At 32.6% G+C, this 17,048-nt stretch overlaps 3 protein-coding genes across 3 annotated transcripts; 1 reads left to right on the forward strand and 2 right to left on the reverse strand.

Moving 5' to 3' along the window:
- Positions 1 to 3,477: 3,477 nt before the first annotated feature.
- Positions 3,478 to 4,663, reverse strand: LOC123264650. Its single transcript, XM_044728057.1, has 2 exons — positions 4,518 to 4,663; positions 3,478 to 4,401 (listed from the first exon to the last, which is right to left on the reverse strand). The coding sequence occupies exons 1-2, from the start codon at positions 4,661 to 4,663 to the stop codon at positions 3,639 to 3,641; spliced, it is 909 nt and encodes a 302-aa protein (XP_044583992.1). The 3' UTR covers positions 3,478 to 3,638.
- Positions 3,850 to 5,861, reverse strand: LOC123264658. The gene is made up of 2 exons (XM_044728074.1): positions 4,220 to 5,861; positions 3,850 to 4,149 (listed from the first exon to the last, which is right to left on the reverse strand). Exon 1 carries the CDS (start codon positions 5,859 to 5,861, stop codon positions 5,196 to 5,198), a length of 666 nt encoding a protein of 221 aa, XP_044584009.1. The 3' UTR covers positions 3,850 to 4,149; positions 4,220 to 5,195.
- Positions 5,862 to 8,303: 2,442 nt separating this feature from the next.
- Positions 8,304 to 9,913, forward strand: LOC123264631 (nucleoporin GLE1-like). The gene has a single exon (XM_044728024.1). It carries the CDS (start codon positions 8,516 to 8,518, stop codon positions 9,911 to 9,913), a length of 1,398 nt encoding a protein of 465 aa, XP_044583959.1. The 5' UTR covers positions 8,304 to 8,515.
- The last annotated feature ends 7,135 nt before the right edge of the window (positions 9,914 to 17,048 follow it).

A 17,048-nucleotide genomic window follows, 5' to 3' on the forward strand; every position in this document is an offset into this window, starting at 1 on the left:
TTGATATAGGTCCAAAAAATTTTATTCATCGCTGTGGCTGCAGTTTTTCGCAATTTTTTGCCTTATTTAGGGTTTTTTGGATTTTAGTCAAAATTTTGAGGGTGTAAGGGCAATAATAATTAAAATAATTAAAAATTATTTCTTTTTACGCCAAATTTGGTAATAAGTATAATTTTTTCGAATTTTCGCGCGCATTTTCAACATCGATGTCTACAATCGATGTTTCGATGTTTTTCTCAAAACATCGATGGTTCGATGGTGAAAAATTTCGAAAATCGATAGTCCGATGTCGATTTTTTTTGCTAACATCGCCCATCCCTAGTAGTTACAAAAGTATCGGCTCAAAGTTGGTGGTTCCCGGCTTCACTTCCCCCTCTATGTTTCAAACCAATATACTTAGTCTATTACATCTTATACTTATTCTAACATATATATACTAATACTTATTTTAACTTATACACTAATACTTATTCTCGTCCATGTCTGTGCCTACATATATTTTGCTTGGTACATACACAAATGTATACCTGGGCTCACAATTATATCTTAAATTCTTATGGTTTATCCATTAACAAAAGTATTAACTTTAGAACATTATTATTATTATTATTATTATAACGAAATTATTATAAATGTTATAAATATAATTATGTAAAGTTTATCTATCATAGCTATAAGTTTAGATATTAATTTATAAATGTTACTTATTAAATTATTATGATTAAGACGTTTAAATTTAATATATGTGTTGCAGATTAATTATGATTTTGGTTTATTAATTAATTTGAGATATTGTTATTTTAATTAAATATTAACTATTATTTTTAATATTATTAAACGTAACTCCAATAGTTTATCAGTTATTTATTTAACGAATAGTATTATTGTTGGCTTGGTTCTATGGTCTTATTCTATTTTATAATTTACGACCTCTTGAAAATGCTTAACGAGAATGTATATGTAACTAACAAACCCTTGAAGGACATTTAACACATGGTTTTTCTTTTATTAGTTTTCACAAAGGTTTAATTGTCGAGTAACACAAGCAAGCTTGTTCGGGTACTTTTATAGTTCTGAGAAATGTTGACAAAGTTAGTTTGTTGATTGTTTATTTAAGGAGATTACTATACTTTAATTTATGTGCTACAACAAACTTTGTATATAAACAAAATTCATTATTTATAATATATAATTTATTATAAATTAAATTAAATAATTCAAATTATAGTGAATTTGCCGCGTAATGCATCAAATCGACATCTACTATATCATCGGATATAACAGTTAATATTAAATGTAATTTAAAAGAATTAATTCTACAAATTTTAAAATTCCGAAAAATATAATCTTAAATAAAGAAAAAACTAAAGCTATATTAATAGAACCTTTCAAAGTCACGAAGTCTCAATAAATTAAAAATATAACAACGAAAATTTGTACGCCAAAATGAATGAACAGACGAACACTCATTTAGCCGAAAAATGTAAATAATTTTGTATTTAGATTAGAAATTTTTTAAAATTAATAATTTTAATTAATTTTATTTAAATTTACAAGCATGTATGGAAAATGCTAGTGTTTTGAACTACAACAAAACACGTATTATATTCCGGAGCCGATACACGGCATCCCTATGAGAGAAGCTGTTGTGTACTTACCTTTAGTCGTCCTACTTACGTGCCATCTGGCTGACTTTGTTGTAGTTCTTTACCCCTCTTTGCCCCGGTGATCACCTCAAGCGCAGGATTGACCGCGTCTCACGTCATAGCAGCTCTCATCCAGTAAGTACTCCACCGGGATGCCGTGTATCGGCTCCGGAATATAATACGTGTTTTGTTGTAGTTCAAAACACTAGCATTATATCCCTCCGTCCGATACACGGCATCCCTATGAGAGATTTGTTTGTTATCTGCTGGTGATCACCTCAACGCTATGTGATGCTGAAAATAATATGATTATGGTTATATCTGAGTTAGGTTTCTGTAATGAAAACCCCTTGGGATTTTTTTTTTTTTTTTTTTTTATTAAACTGTATGTCATTACTTATTATTTATTATTAATGTAACTTAAAAATATAATTTATTACTTTCCCTTAATTTTCTATTTAAGTATTCTAATTTAATTAAATTATACTTAAAATTAAATTAAAATATACTTAAGTATATGGTTAGATATGTCTCTCTTTGTCTTTTACATTGTTTTGAAATTATCTGTCAAAGAAATGGTCGAGTTTTTTTGTAGATGCCGTCACCTGTCAGTAGTAATGATGTCTGAGCGTCTCCGCACATCTCAAATTTCCTCTGTCCAGGATCTCTTGTACTGGCCTATCATGCAGCCATCCTGTAGATGCTACTGCCGCTCGAATACTGCCTGGGGAAGCATCTATGTTAGCTTCCTTTAGAACTGAGCGATTCCAATCAGCTATTATTATCTACGAAGCCGCTTTAACTGGACCCGTCACTGTTATAGAGACTTTCGAGATTCTGATCAGCTCTCTTCCTCTCAGAGAGTTTCAGCATGGCTCTGATCCATGTGACCGGGCAGATTCTCGTGTTCTGATGGCTCAGCAATCTCCATTCTGACTGCCTGAAGCTTGCTCGATCTGTCTTTGAATCGAAAGTCGGCCAAAGTATGATCTCTTTTCCCTAGTTGATTAGGTGATTCTTCGAGATCTTTAATAAAGTCAGATCGTGCAAGCGACGCCCTGAAGCTAGTCACAGTATTACCGCTGTTCTGCGTGAGACCTCAAAGAAGGTTAGCTTTGGAGGATCCGCTGCTAGCCACTCGAAAAAATTTTCGTGTCCCATATTTCCGACTCTGTTTCCTTTGGTCTCTAGTTACTGAAATTGCTTTCAGTGTCTGTCGTACAAGAAATTCAGATGACAGGTTGACGGCCTCCTCACCCGAACAGAATGTGGCTATCGCCAATTTGTGCACTAAAATTGTGCTATGTGCAAGGTTGTTCTTTATGTGCAGACTTGTTAGAGGTCTCGCTAAATCTACTCCTCTAGGGAAACCAGGGTTGACCTTGTTCTCTTGGCACCAGGTAATCCATCTAATTGGAGCCTTATAAGTCTCTCAAGTCGAAGCTCGCCAGCTCGACTTAACTATAGATCCTTTTCAGGGGGATCCCAGTCTTGGGTGATGAAGGTTTTCCTCATCCAGAAGGTTTTTTCTCATTTTGACACAACTACTAGGAAGTGACCTTGGCTCTCGTTCAAGTGTGCCAGAACTTTTGTAATCAGACTTGGAGGAGGAAATGTCCAGGCGAGCTTAATCCTCCATGATCGACTGAAGGCATCTGTGAATGCAGCTGAGCGATCTTTGCAGTCCCGGAAGGCGTACTTTTTTGACCACCGCCGATTTGGCTGAGGTGAATAGGTCTGTTTCTGAAGTACCCCATCTTTTGAATACCGCCTCCGTGGCCGCTGGTAATAGGTGCCACTCCGGTAGTGAATTCTTTCTTATTAATCGGTCTGCAATCCCGTTGTACCTTCCAGGAAGGTAAAAGCTGACAGAGTTATTTTTAACTCGTCGAACAGGGAAAGGAGTTGGAATGTAAGTTCGTACAGTTCCAACGACCTCGTTTGTAGCAGTACATGGGCTTCCTTTAGGAGGTGAACCCGCTGCTTCAGCGCCTAATATACTGCCAGCATCTCCTTCTTGTTGGAGTGCCATCTCCTTTGTGTCACTGACCAGTTTCCTGACATGTAGATCCCGTTCAGTTGGGCGTCCCAGCCCTTGTCGGCTGCGTCCATCGTCAGGAAGTGTGTTACCTTGCTTTTGTGCCGAGGTGAACACGGACTCGAGGCTTCTTTCCACCAGGTTAGATTGTTCTGAACCTGGTTGTTTATTCGAAGCCTCTGTCGAGGGCGGTTCTGACTGAATGAGTCGAGAACCGTTGGAGATGACGGCAATGGAGCTGGCCGCTTGGAATTACGAAGCTCGCAAAGTTCAAGTGTCCCAGAAGACTCTGAGCCTTCTTTAAGGTACAACTTTGATCCTTTACAACTTCCTGGACCAGGGTTTGGATGTTTCTGGCCTTGGATGGAAGCCTTATCACACCGGTCTGCGTGTTCCATGCTATTCCCAGGAAATCTGACTCCTGGCAAGGCTTTAAGATGCTTTTGTCCCAGTTGATCTGCCAACCTAGTGAAACCAGAAAATCTATTATCATTTTTACCTGCTCTAACAATCTGTTCCTGTGCTGGCAGGCTACCAGAAAATCGTCCAGGTACACTGCCACTCTTATGCCTTTTGAGCGCAGTAGCTCTGCTACCCAGTTGGGCACCGAGGCAAACACGTACGGGGCAGATGAGAGGCCGAATGGCATGCACGTCATCTGTAGGAGCTCTCCTCTGAAGTGAAGGCGTAGGAGGAAGCGGCGGTGTGCTCCGGCCACTTGAATGTGGAAGTGTGTTTGTGACATGTCTATTCGCACTAGCCAGTCTCTCAATTGTAGAAAATCTGAATTCTTTGAGTGGGAAATTAGCTGAAATTCCTTCACCTCTACATACCTGTTTAGGTTCCGAAGGTCGAAGATAGGACGCCAGCCTCCATGGCTCTTCTTCACCAAGAACATTTTCGAAACGAAGCTTGGTCCCAGGTATGGGACCTTCTCCAAGACACCCTGTCGTAATAAAAGTTCTATCTGATCAGCCATCTGGTTTGAGAATGGCGTTTCGCATCGAGAGTCTCTCCAATTGTTGGACAGAATTGGTTTTTCTGCAAATGAGATTCGGAAATTTGCTATAATATTTAATATTACCTGTGGAGCATCCTGACTCTCCCATTCCTCCGCAATTTCGGCTAGCTAGCCCTCTGAGAATTGTCTTGCTGCCATATAGTCACCTGCTGTCTTTCTTACGAAATGTATTCGACTGCGTAAGCTTGGCTGAATCCTTCTTGGTGAATATTTTTCTGTACTGTGGCCTGGCCTGGTCAAGTCTACTAGTTGATGTTTGAGAAGCTCTCAGTGTGTAGGAGTTATCACGTCTTGGAATCCTGCTAAAACTGTTAGAGCCGCTCTGCTTACCACTGCTGTGCGCCGGCTTTTTCAACCAGATCTGCGCGACTCCTAAAGAAGTAATTAAGGAGGAAAGTTTTTCCTTACCGAAAAGGTACTCAGGACTAAGAGGAATTCTCTTCAGCGCTCCTTGAACCTGTTTATTCGGTGCCTCATTAATTATCCTCTCTCATCTCGCTTCAATATAAGAGGCCCTCTTTCCGCAAATTATCTGTAACATCTTTTCAGAATTACGGAAGGTTTTCGATTTTTCCCCAAAGTTTAGGATAAACATGTTTATTAAATCTTGAGAACCTATACCATCTGGATACTGGTTAGCCCATTCGATTATGTCCTGCGTCAATACTGCGTTAGCTAGACCTGCTAGCAACCGATCGGTTGACTGTTGATAGTCCTTACCTTTGTCTAGGTAGCAGAGCTCTTCGTTGACCTTGAGCTCTGTGAATCCCGGTGAGGCTGAAAATTCTCTAGGAGTATCGCCATACCTAATGTCTTTCCAATCATCCATCTCAAACCTCTGAAGCCCTGATAAGGTCTGTAGTTTTGTCGGATCAGCCTGAACTACCTTCTTCTTGGCGTTAACCTCAGCCTTGTGTTTACCCAGCTCTAGGATGTCACTTAGTGGAGGTTCTTCCGCGGTCGATTGTGTGTCCTCGTCCCTCTGAAAATGCAAATTCACTAGGTGTTGCATTTGTCCTTGTAATGCTCTCATTTGCTCGCGCATCTCGTCGTACTGTACACGCTTAGGAGAGGGAAAATCATCTTGGTCGCCTATAGATCCGTCTCGCTTTCTCTTATCGTTCTTTGTCTTGTCGTTCTTATTGTCACTCGACATCCCGCAAAAGATATTATTTCCTTGTCAAGCTAATATCTTTCTCAAAAATGTGTTTCTCACCCACTATACACTAAAATACTTTTTTTTTCTCGTGTATTAGGATTTATTTCACTTATTTAATGTCTAAAACTTTGATTATATTTTTATTTCTTTTTTAATACAAAAATGGACGACTATTCGAAAGTACTCAACGCTATGACGTGAGACGCGGTCAATCCCGCGCTTGAGGTGATCACCGGGGCAAAGAGGGGTAAAGTGTAATGCACCTAGTGCATCCAGCAGGTGACGCTACGTGTTATTAGAGCGCTATCTATTATGAGAGCGCTAATTCAAATGAAATATTCAAATTAATAAATATTAAATGATTAAAATTAGTTAAATTTTATATTCGAAGTAAATATTCAAATCATTTATTTAATGCTTTTACTCTTACCAGTTGTAATAAACATCTTTTAGTTAAGTCTGTTTTATTTACAAAAGAAAATAAAATAAAATAAAAAAAACATATTTCGGTACAAAAGGACATTGTAACCGAATTCTCAGAACCCATAAAAAGTACTTGAATGATTCAAGGACTATTTCTCGCCACATGGAACTTAAAACCCTATGAGGAAAAGTCGTAAAAGACACGTGTGAAATTCAATAGACCCTTGTTCTAAAGTAACAAAGAATAATACAAAACCATATGTAACTAAACAAAAATAAGATTGTTAAATAACATTTACTGTTAAAATCTAACTTTATATAATATTGTAGTTGAACAAAATTAAGTTAAAATAATTAATAATTATTATCTTGTATTTAATTTATAATTAATAATTATTATTTAATTAATTTAGTATTAATTTATTATTGAATCATTATTTAATTATTATTTAATTTATAATTAAACGATAATGTCTATTCTTTTATACATGATAATAATTAAATTGTCTTATAATTTTATTAGAAAATCCGATTGTAAAATAATAGAAATAATATTTAATTCAAGTTATTAATTAGTCAAACCCAAAAATTAATCCAACATATTATAAACAATATAATATATATATTTTCATGTTATAGTTTATTATAATTTTTATTGTAATTTAATTTCAAGGTAATTATAAGTTAATTTTTATTATAAATATATTTTAAAAAGGGTCTGTTAAATTAATAAAAATAGTTAAATAAACATAATGACTATTGCTAAAAGTGTGTATTAGTGAAATCTAACTTTCAGGCCGATAGGCTGAAATAAATATATATAGATATAGAGAAAATACATGTTAGTATATAAGGATCATTTATATGTAGTAGAAAATGTGTGTACTTATATATGTACAAGAGCGGATATATGTATAGGAGTTATGGTGGGAGAAGAACGGAGTTTGAAACTCTTCGGAAAAACTATGTAACGACACTTCTCACCGAGAGCTTAGATTGCTAAGATAACGTCATTGTAAACCTCAATTTTATATTTTGAAGCTTTTTAATATTTTGTCAACTTGAATAATAAATTGAAACCAACTAAATAATTTTGATCAAAATTAAATAATGTCTAAATAGAATTCTTTTATTTAAAATGATTCCTTTCCCGCGCTGAAACCGAGTATTTTAATACTCCCGGGCGAAAGAACTACAGTAAGTAAAGTTTTCAATAAATAAAATAACATCCACTAGATGGAAGCATAACAAAAGAACTACAACAAAGTCAGCCAGATGGCACGTAAGTAGAACGACTAAAGGTAAGTACACAACAGCTTCTCTCATAGGGATGCCGTGTATCGGACGGAGGGATATAACACTCAAATTTCATGCTTGTAAAGGTGGACCAACTAAGAAAAATTTCCAACTTTTTTGGATGAGTGTGATGCACCTAGTGCATCCAGTAGGGACGCTACCTGTTATTAGAGCGCTATCTATTATGAGAGCGCGAATTCAAATGAAATATTCAAATAGTAAATATTAAATGATTAAAATTAATTAAATTTTATATTCGAAGTAAATATTCAAATCATTTATTTAATGCTTTTACGCTTACCAGTTGTAATAAACATCTTTTAGTTAACTCTGTTTTATTTACAAAAGGAAATAAAATAAAAAAATATATTTCGGTACAAAAGGACTATTGGTAATTCCAGGACTATTTCTCGCCACATGGAACTTAATACCCTATGAGGAAAAGTCGTAAAAGACACGTGTGAAATTCAATAGACCCTTGTTCTAAAATAATAAAGAATAATACAAAAACATATGGATATATTTGCGTGATAAATTTTACAAGCAATCGAACTTCAATATACTTCAATTAATACTCTTAAAACTTAACAATTGCCTGTAAAACTTTTAAAACGAACCCTATAGACTAAACTTTTCGTTTAACGACCATAAAAATGATTATCATTCACGCGAGTTATTTTTATCCGAGTTATTATTTCCGGGTTATTAAAAAACAATCGATAGGTGGCGAATTGAACGGTCGCAAAAAAAACGCGTGCTAAGGCAATTGCTGAATTTAATTAAAATAAAAGGAAAAAAATTAAAAAAAGTGAATACAAAGCGAATTAATAATTAATTAATAATAAATCAGAGAAAAAAAGTGAAATTTGTGGGTGAAAAATTAAGTAGAAGAGCAAAAAGCGTGGTGAGTGAAAATTAAGGTTAGGGCATAAATGGCGGGAAGAGGGGCCAGAGGAGTGTACAACACGAGGAGTAGAAGCCAAACAGACATAAGAAGCTTCGGGATGTCGGAAGGAAAAAGCAACCAGGAGGAGGCCGCCGCACGAGATCTGGAAAGATTGAATGATGAAAGTGAAAAAAATAATGAATCAAACGGAATGGATGAACTAAATGATACGATAATAGATACTGTAGCTGATGTACAACAAGAAGAGGTGGGAGACAAAGATGGAGAAAAGGAGGGAAGCGCAAAAAGCGGGAAAAAAAGCGAGAAGTCGGTAAGAAAGGAAAATGGGGATGGGACAAGCCAACAAGCAGAAAAAAGTACTGATAACAAGACCACAGATGGAGCAGGGGAAAAAATAACAGGCGCGGATTTAGAAAATTTAGCGGAATACATACTGGAGGGAATAAAATGCGAAAACAGCAGAAAGTCATTGGAATGGGAATTAAAAGTGAGTAACGTGTTAAACGACATTGTGGAGGCCAGTGTAATAAGGGATAATATGCTAGTTAGGAAGATAGAGGAAATAAAGGAAAAATGTGAAAAAAATATAGAAAGTTGCAGAGACTGCAAATTATACCGAGAAAACGAGAAAAAAATAAAAGAAGAAATGAAGGCGGAAAAGATAAGGTGGGAAGATGAGAAAATAATGCTGTCTGAAAGGTGCTTAAAGGCAGAAAAAAGAGTAAGAGAATTGGAAAGCGAAAAAATTAGTGAAAGAGAAAAAAATCGAGAAAAAAGAGATGTGAACAACAGGAGAAATTACTACCATAACGCCGATTACGTGACAGAAGAACAAACTCAGGAACTACTAAGGAATCCAAGTCTGAGAAAAGATGAAGATAGAAGGGAAAGATGGAGCATGGTAACAAGTACTCCGGCAGGGAAAAATAAAGAAGAGAGGAATCAGAGGGAGCAAGGAAAAAATAAAGAAAAAGAAAAGGAACCAAGGCCATTGACAGAGTGTGAGCTGCGGGAGGAACTAAGAATGAGACGCAATAAAAAACAAATAATAAGAATTAAGCATAAATGCAGAAATAATGAAGAAGCAATAAGAATTGTGGAAGAAAAACTAGATTACAAAGTAGACTGGGGCATAGTTGGAAGGACCGAGCCAGGAATGGTCACCTTAATATTCAAAAACATGGAGGAAAAGAAGAATCTGATATTAAAAAAATGGAAACTGAAAGGAACGGACATTTTTATTGACGATGAATTAACGGAAAGAGAGAGGGAAGTAGGAAAGTGGCTAAAAGAGTTAGAAAGAAGAGAAATAGCGAAAGGAAAAATGGCAAAAGCAGGTTACATGAAATTATGTATAAATTACACCTGGATGTACTGGGATGAAAAGAAAGGACTGACAGATAATCCAACAAGAAGCGGATGAAAAGAAAGAACAGACTCAATCAGGGAAAAAGAACCTCAAGAGAAGTGCAATAGGAAAGGAGTGATAAAAAACAGAGAGAACAATAATAATAAAAGTGTAAGTGAAAAACTTAAAGTGGACAAAGAGTGTAAAAACAAAAATAAAAAAGAAAACAAAAGTAAAAATAAAAGCAAAAATAACAAAAGTAGGAAAAGGAAGAAAGATAAAGATAAAAACAGTGCTGAGAAAGATAAAATATATAAAGCGATGAGTTGGAATATAGCGGGAATGAAAGAATATAGTGAACTTAACAAGTTGGTAGAAAATTATGACGTAGTGTCCCTGATTGAGACTTGGGTTGAGGAAAAAGACAAAGAGAAAGTGATAAATAATTTGAGTAGTGAACTAAAGTGGACGTGTAAACCAGCAGAGAGAAAAGAAGGATGTACAAGAGGAAGAGCGAGCAGCGGGCATTTAATAGGTGTCAAAAAAATATGCGAAAAAGAGTGGAAAATAGAGGAATGGAATTATGGCTATGTACTAAAGAATGAAGTGATGAGTGAGATAATAGTAACAGTATACAATAATGTAGGAATAAAAAAAATGGAAAAAGAAATAAAAAACGTAATAAAAAAATATGAATGCGAATATGAAAATATTATAGTGTTAGGGGATATGAATGCGAGAATAGGAGAGTGTACTGTGCCTGGAGTAAGTGAGAGTAGTAATAAAAAAAGAAAATCAAAGGACAGAGTAACAAACGCGGAGGGCAAAAAGTTGTTAAAATTGTGTGACGAGCTCGGGTTAAAAATAATAAATGGAGCAACCAAGGGGGACAAAGCAGGTGAAGTGACTTTTATTGGTGGTAAAAATGAAGACTGCTGTTCAGTGTTGGATATTGCACTACAATTAGACAGAGGAGACGAAGAAAAAATAATAGAGTTTAGAGTATTAAAGAGAATAGAGTCAGATCACCTGCCAATACACATAATTATAAGAATAAACAGCGTGCGAGAAAGTGAAAAAGAAAAAACAAAGGCAGATACAAAAAAAGGTCTAACGAAATTGACAGAAGAGAGGATAAAATGGAAAAAAGAGAAAGCAATGGAGTATACTGAGCAAGTGCACAACAATTGGAGCAATAAAAAGGAGGAAAAAGAGGAATTGGAGTGGGCAGATATGAAAGAAATAATATATGATGCTGCGAAATCAACAAAAATGAGTAAAAAATCAAGAAATGGAAGGGGCTGGGAAAATAAAAGAAGAGAGTGGTACAACGATGAGTGTAAAGAAAAAAGGGAGATGGTGTGGAAAAAATTAAAAGCGATGCTCAAAGAAAGTGAAAACAGTGAAAAAAAAAAGGAATACGCAGATGCGAAAAAAATATACAAAGCAACAATTAAAGAAGCAAAAGAAAATTGGTGGCAAGAAAAAAAAAGAAATAGACAAGGCAAGAGATATGAGCAAATGGTGGGAGGCAGTGAATAAATTCAGAAGAAAGAGAGTAAGAAAAGAAATGGGCGAAAAAATAGATGGCGATAGGTGGGTAAAACATTTTGAAGAACTATTAAACAACAAGGAAGTGAAAAATATTAAAGAAATAGAAGAAGAAGAAGGAGAAGAGACAGTGAATGGAAGAGAGGTGGATGAAATAAGTGCAGAATTTAGCAAAAGAGAATTTGAAACAGCGATAAAAAAATTAGGTAGCAGCAAAGCACCAGGAGAAGATGGAATAGCGGCGGAGTTCATCAAAAATCTAACCAGGGAAGTAAGTGAAGAATTAAGAATAATAATAAATAAAATGTGGGATGAAAGTAAGGTGCAACCAGGATGGGAAAAAGCAAGAATTATAACAATACATAAGGCAGGCGATGAAAACACAACAGAGAACTACAGAGGAATATCGCTATTGGATATAGGATATAAATTACTAACATGTATGATGGCGGAAAGAATAATGAGCTGGACAGATAGAGAAGGAAAGATGAAAGAGAGCCAAGCGGGATTTAGAAAAAGAAGAGGAACAAGAGAGCATATATTCACACTAAATTCTTTAATAAATAACAGATTAAAAAATAGAAAGAAGTTGTACGCGTGTTTTATAGATCTGAAACAAGCATTCGACACAGTAGACAGAGAGATCCCTGATTAAAATTATTGATTGAATAAAATTGAATTGGATATGATTTCAATTATTTTCAACAAGTTGTATTTCACGATTGATTCAGCTCAGGCAAAAATGAATTTTTCCGAATAGATAAATAGTTTAAAGATTTTAAACCTTTTTAAGTATAAAAAAAAATTAAGAAAAATTCAAATATTTAATTGTGTTCAATGGATTTGAATAGATAAATAGTTCATGAATTTGGATATAATGCGGAATTAAAAAAAAATAGAGAAAAATAAATGATTTTAAATTGTTCTCAATTGTTATCAATGAATAAATAAGCCTTTATATCCGGTTGTACTGTAAATATAAAATTATTGAAATTTATTTGTATTTCTGAATACTTTTGAATTGTTTTCTATGAATAAATGCAACTTAATATCCGATCATACTGTGAATAAAAATTTATTAAAATGTACTCGTAATTTTGAATACTTATCAATTATTTTCTATGAATAAATAAGACTTCATATTTGGTTACTTTTTGAATAAAAAATTATTGAATTTCATTCGCAATTTCCAATGCCTTCGAATAATTTTTAACAGATAATTAATATTTGATATCCAGTCGTACAGAAAATGAAAAATTATTGACATTCATTCATGATTTTGAAAACTTTCCAATTTTTTTTTATAAATAAATAAAACGTGATATGCATTCATACTGTAAATATAAAATTATTGAAATTTATTTGTATTTTTGAATACTTTTGAATTGTTTTCTGTGAATAAATGCAAACATACATCCGATCACACTGTGAATAAAAATTTATTGAAATGTACTCGTAATTTTGAATACTTTTCAATTATTTTCTATGAATAAATAAGACTTTATATCTGGTTACTTTTTAAATAAAAAATTATTGAATTTCCTTCGCAATTTCCAATGGCTTCGAATAATTTTTAACAGATAATTATTATTTGATATTCGGTCGTACAGTGAATAAAAAATTATTCACATTCATTCGTGATTTTGAAAACTTTCCAATTTTTTTTTATAAATAAATACAACGTGATATGCATTCGTACTGTAAATATAAAATAATTGAAATTTATTTGTATTTTTGAATACTTTTGAATTGTTTTCTATTAATAAATGCAACTTTACATCCGATCATGCTATGAATAAAAATTTATTGAAATTTACTTGTAATTTTGAAAACTTACCAATCATTATTTATAAATAAATAAATAAAACTTAAAATCTGATTACTTCTTGAAAAAAAATTTTTGAATTTCATTTGCGATTTCCTATGCCTTCGAATAATTTTTAATAGATAATTAATATTCGATATCCGGTCGTACAGTGAATAAAAAATTACTCACATTTATTTGTGATTTTGAATACTTTTCAATTGTTTTCTATAACTAAATCGAATTTAATATCTGATTGCTTTTTAAATGAAAAATTATTGAATTTCATTCGCAATTTCGAATGTTTTTCAATTTCTTTTTACAAATAATTAACACTTGATATCCGATTACTCTTTGAATAAAAAATTATTAATATTCATTTATAATTTTTAATAATTTCCAATTTTTTTCTATCAATAAATAAAACTTAATGTCGAAATTTTATTTTCTCTATCTTACCATCAATTTATCATATTGAAATTAGTTTAAGAAGAAGAATTTTTTCTAGTCTTATAGTATCTAAATAATGCTAGTCGTCAGGAACTACGGGGAATTGCACTACTGTCAATTAGTTTATATTTCTTATTTATTCTTTATGTGTTTAATTACATAAATAATACAAGACTAAAATAAAAAATCTTACAGTAATTATCACTTAACTTTACTTGATTATTTTACATTTATATACAGTGAAACATTCCTTAATAGCAAATTGAAAATGAACTTCCAATGTATTGAAATTATTCAAAGAACCCTCAATTTATGACTTATTTATTAATTGTGGAAAATAGAAAACAATTCAATATCTTAAATTTGTTTAGATTCGCTTGAAATTTTCATAATATCGTAAATTAAAAAATTTATTTCTTTGTCGGAAGAAATAAAAAATAATTCGAAGTTTTGAATCTGTCCAAATTTGTTTGAATTATTCGTACAATAGTAAATTGAAAAATTTATTTATTTATTGGAAGAAATAGAAAATAATTTGAAGTTTTGAACTCGTTTAGATTATTCATAAAATCTTAAATTGAATAATCCATTTATTTGTTGGGAAAATTAGAAAACAATACAATCAATCGAATTTCTTTAAAATCGATTGAATAATTCACAAAATCACAAATTAAATAATATATTAATTTGTAGGAAGAAATAGAAAACAATTCAACTTTTCGAGTTTGTTTAAATTTGTTTGAATTAGTCATAAAATCGTAAATTCAATAATCCGTTTATTTGTTGGGAAAAATAGAAAACAATACAATCAATCGAATTTCTTTAAATTCGATTGAATAATTCATAAAATCACAAATTAAAAATATATTAACTTGTTGGAAGAAATAGAAAACAATTCAATTCTTCGAGTTTTTTTTAATTTGTTTGAATTATTCATAAAATCGTGGAACTGAAAATTCATATTCACTCAGTATTCAAAGTAATTGGAACCATAAAATTTTAATCATTTTTCAATAATTTTCAATTTTACTAGTAAATGTTGAGAAAGATTCAATTTTTTTTGGTTTGAATTGTTTTGAATATTTTTCAATTCGATGCTCGGAATTCAAAGCAATTGAAATTAAAGAAGTCTGAATTTTTTTGAATAGTTTCTTATTTGGCTTCTAATTATTGAAAAAAATTCAATTCTCGAATGTCTCAATTTCAGTCAATATTTTTCAATTTTATGTAAAAAATTAAAATCAATTCAAAATTTTTTCAATTGTTTTCAATCAATAATTTTAATCAGGGATACTAATGAAGAAAGTAAGGAGGCTAGGCATTGGTGGAAAAATGTATAAAATGATAAAAGAGATATATGGTAGAACAACGTGCGAAGTGCTGATAAATGGAGCAAAAACAAAGGAATTCACAGTGAATCAAGGGGTGAGACAAGGATGTGCGTTAAGTGCAGTGCTCTTCAATATATTTATTGATGACATGGAAGATGAGATGGTGAGAAAAAATATTGGAGGAACAGTGATGGGAAGAACAAAATTTTTTATAATGAAATATGCAGATGATGGAGTAATAGTGGCGGACAACCCAGAAGGACTAAGTGAAATGATAAAGGAGTTGGAAAAATATGTGGACAAAAATAAATTAAAAGTTAATGCAAAGAAAACTAAAATAATGATTTTTAGAAATGGGGGAAGAAGTGAGCGCAAAAAATGGTACTACAAGGGGGAAAAACTCGAGGTGGTAAGCAGTTTTAAATATCTGGGGTATACATTTACTACAAAAAATAGTCATAGCAAGCATATGGAAATGATGAAAAATAAGGCGAATAAAGTGGCAAACGCGACATGGGGAGTGATAAAAAGAACAGAAAGGAATAATATGAAAGACAGGTTATACTTATACAATACACTAGTAAGAGCAGGGTGCTTATATGGAATAGAAATATGGGGAAGTGAAAAATTAGAGAGGATGGCAATAATGCAGAATAAATTATTGAGAATGGCATTAGGAGTAAAAAGAAACACACCTGGATATATAGTGCAAAAAGAAACAAGAAGTGAAATGATAGAGATGATAGCGAAAGAAAAAATATGGAGATATATATCCGAAATCATAAAAATGGACGAAAACAGATGGTCGAAAATCTGCTTAAGAGAAGAAATAAGAGGTGTGTTAAATAAAAATCCAACAAAGTGGGGAAAAAAAATAGAAAATATAGCGAGAGAAATGAAAAGTGAAAATGTGTTAAAAATGATATATGATAACGAAGATGGTGAAAAGATAGAAGACGAAATAAAAAAAGGGCTGGGAGAATATAAAAAACAATTGGAAGAAAAAATAATGGAAAAAATAAGTGCATCGAGTTACAACAACATGTACAAGGATATAATGACAGAGAGCGAAAATCAAGAATATTGGAGCGAAAGAGATGTGAAAAGTGCGGACAAAGAGACTTGGGCGAAAGTGAGATGTGGTAACATAACAAGAGCAGGAAAAAAGGGGATAAGTGATTGGAGATGCAGAGTATGTAAAGAGCAGGATGAAAGTATAGAACATATCATAGGGTGTGATGAGGTGTATAAGAGGCTAAGCAATGAGTGTAAAGACATAATGCAAGAGTGGAATATGTACAAAGACAGTGAAAATATTATGAGAATTAAGGTAAAAGTCCCTATTATGAGACGATGTCCCCATTTATGATACACTACATAAAAATACTATTTTATGAAAACAAACACACCGCTAGCATACCAAAAATATAAAAAATATTTCAATTCACATATTTCAAAAGCAATTTTCGACTTTTGCTCTTAATTAATTTCACAATGTTTTTAAAAAATATTTATTAAAGTGCGAGGTTTGTTATCTGTGCTCAAAGCCACGACCGAGAATAGTAAAACGGCAACAGCTACCTAGTTTCTTATATTAGTTTAATTTCATTGTCTCTTCTTCTTTTATGTTAAATTGTATATCAATTGAAAGCTGATGAGTCATAGACTTTATTTCTATACATATTTATGCGTTGTTTTTATTACAATATTTTAAATCTGAGTGTCTCACAATACCTACACTTATAAACGTGAATGCCCCGGTTTATGAGACATTTTACTAGGTGTACCATGTAACACGGACATGTGTATTTCGGCTTGTCCCGATTAAGTGAGACGGTGTACATTTATAAGATTTTATATTGTTAATATGTTATATTAATTATAAAAATAGTGCAATTATATGTCATAAAATATTGGCTGTTATTAAAACCTCAAATATTTTTCTAAAAGTAAGTACTTTTAGTCAAATACCTTTAGATTATGAACCTAACCTCAAATCATAACATTGAATAACTTTGTCAACAAGTTTTTCTGTTTTTTTAATTAAATGTTTTGGATAAATTTATAATATTTT

Source organism: Cotesia glomerata, linkage group LG5 (genome assembly GCF_020080835.1).
Source record: "Cotesia glomerata isolate CgM1 linkage group LG5, MPM_Cglom_v2.3, whole genome shotgun sequence".
NCBI classification, from domain to species: domain Eukaryota; kingdom Metazoa; phylum Arthropoda; class Insecta; order Hymenoptera; family Braconidae; genus Cotesia; species Cotesia glomerata.

Coding starts and splice junctions, on each gene's coding strand:
- LOC123264650 (XM_044728057.1), bottom strand. CDS start 4,663: ATGGCTGATCAGATAGAACTTTTATTACGACAGGGTGTCTTGGAGAAG. Junction 4,402..4,517: donor GACCTTCGGAACCTAAACAG/GTATGTAGAGGT, acceptor TCCACATTCAAG/TGGCCGGAGCACACCGCCGC.
- LOC123264658 (XM_044728074.1), bottom strand. CDS start 5,861: ATGTCGAGTGACAATAAGAACGACAAGACAAAGAACGATAAGAGAAAG.
- LOC123264631 (XM_044728024.1), top strand. CDS start 8,516: ATGGCGGGAAGAGGGGCCAGAGGAGTGTACAACACGAGGAGTAGAAGC.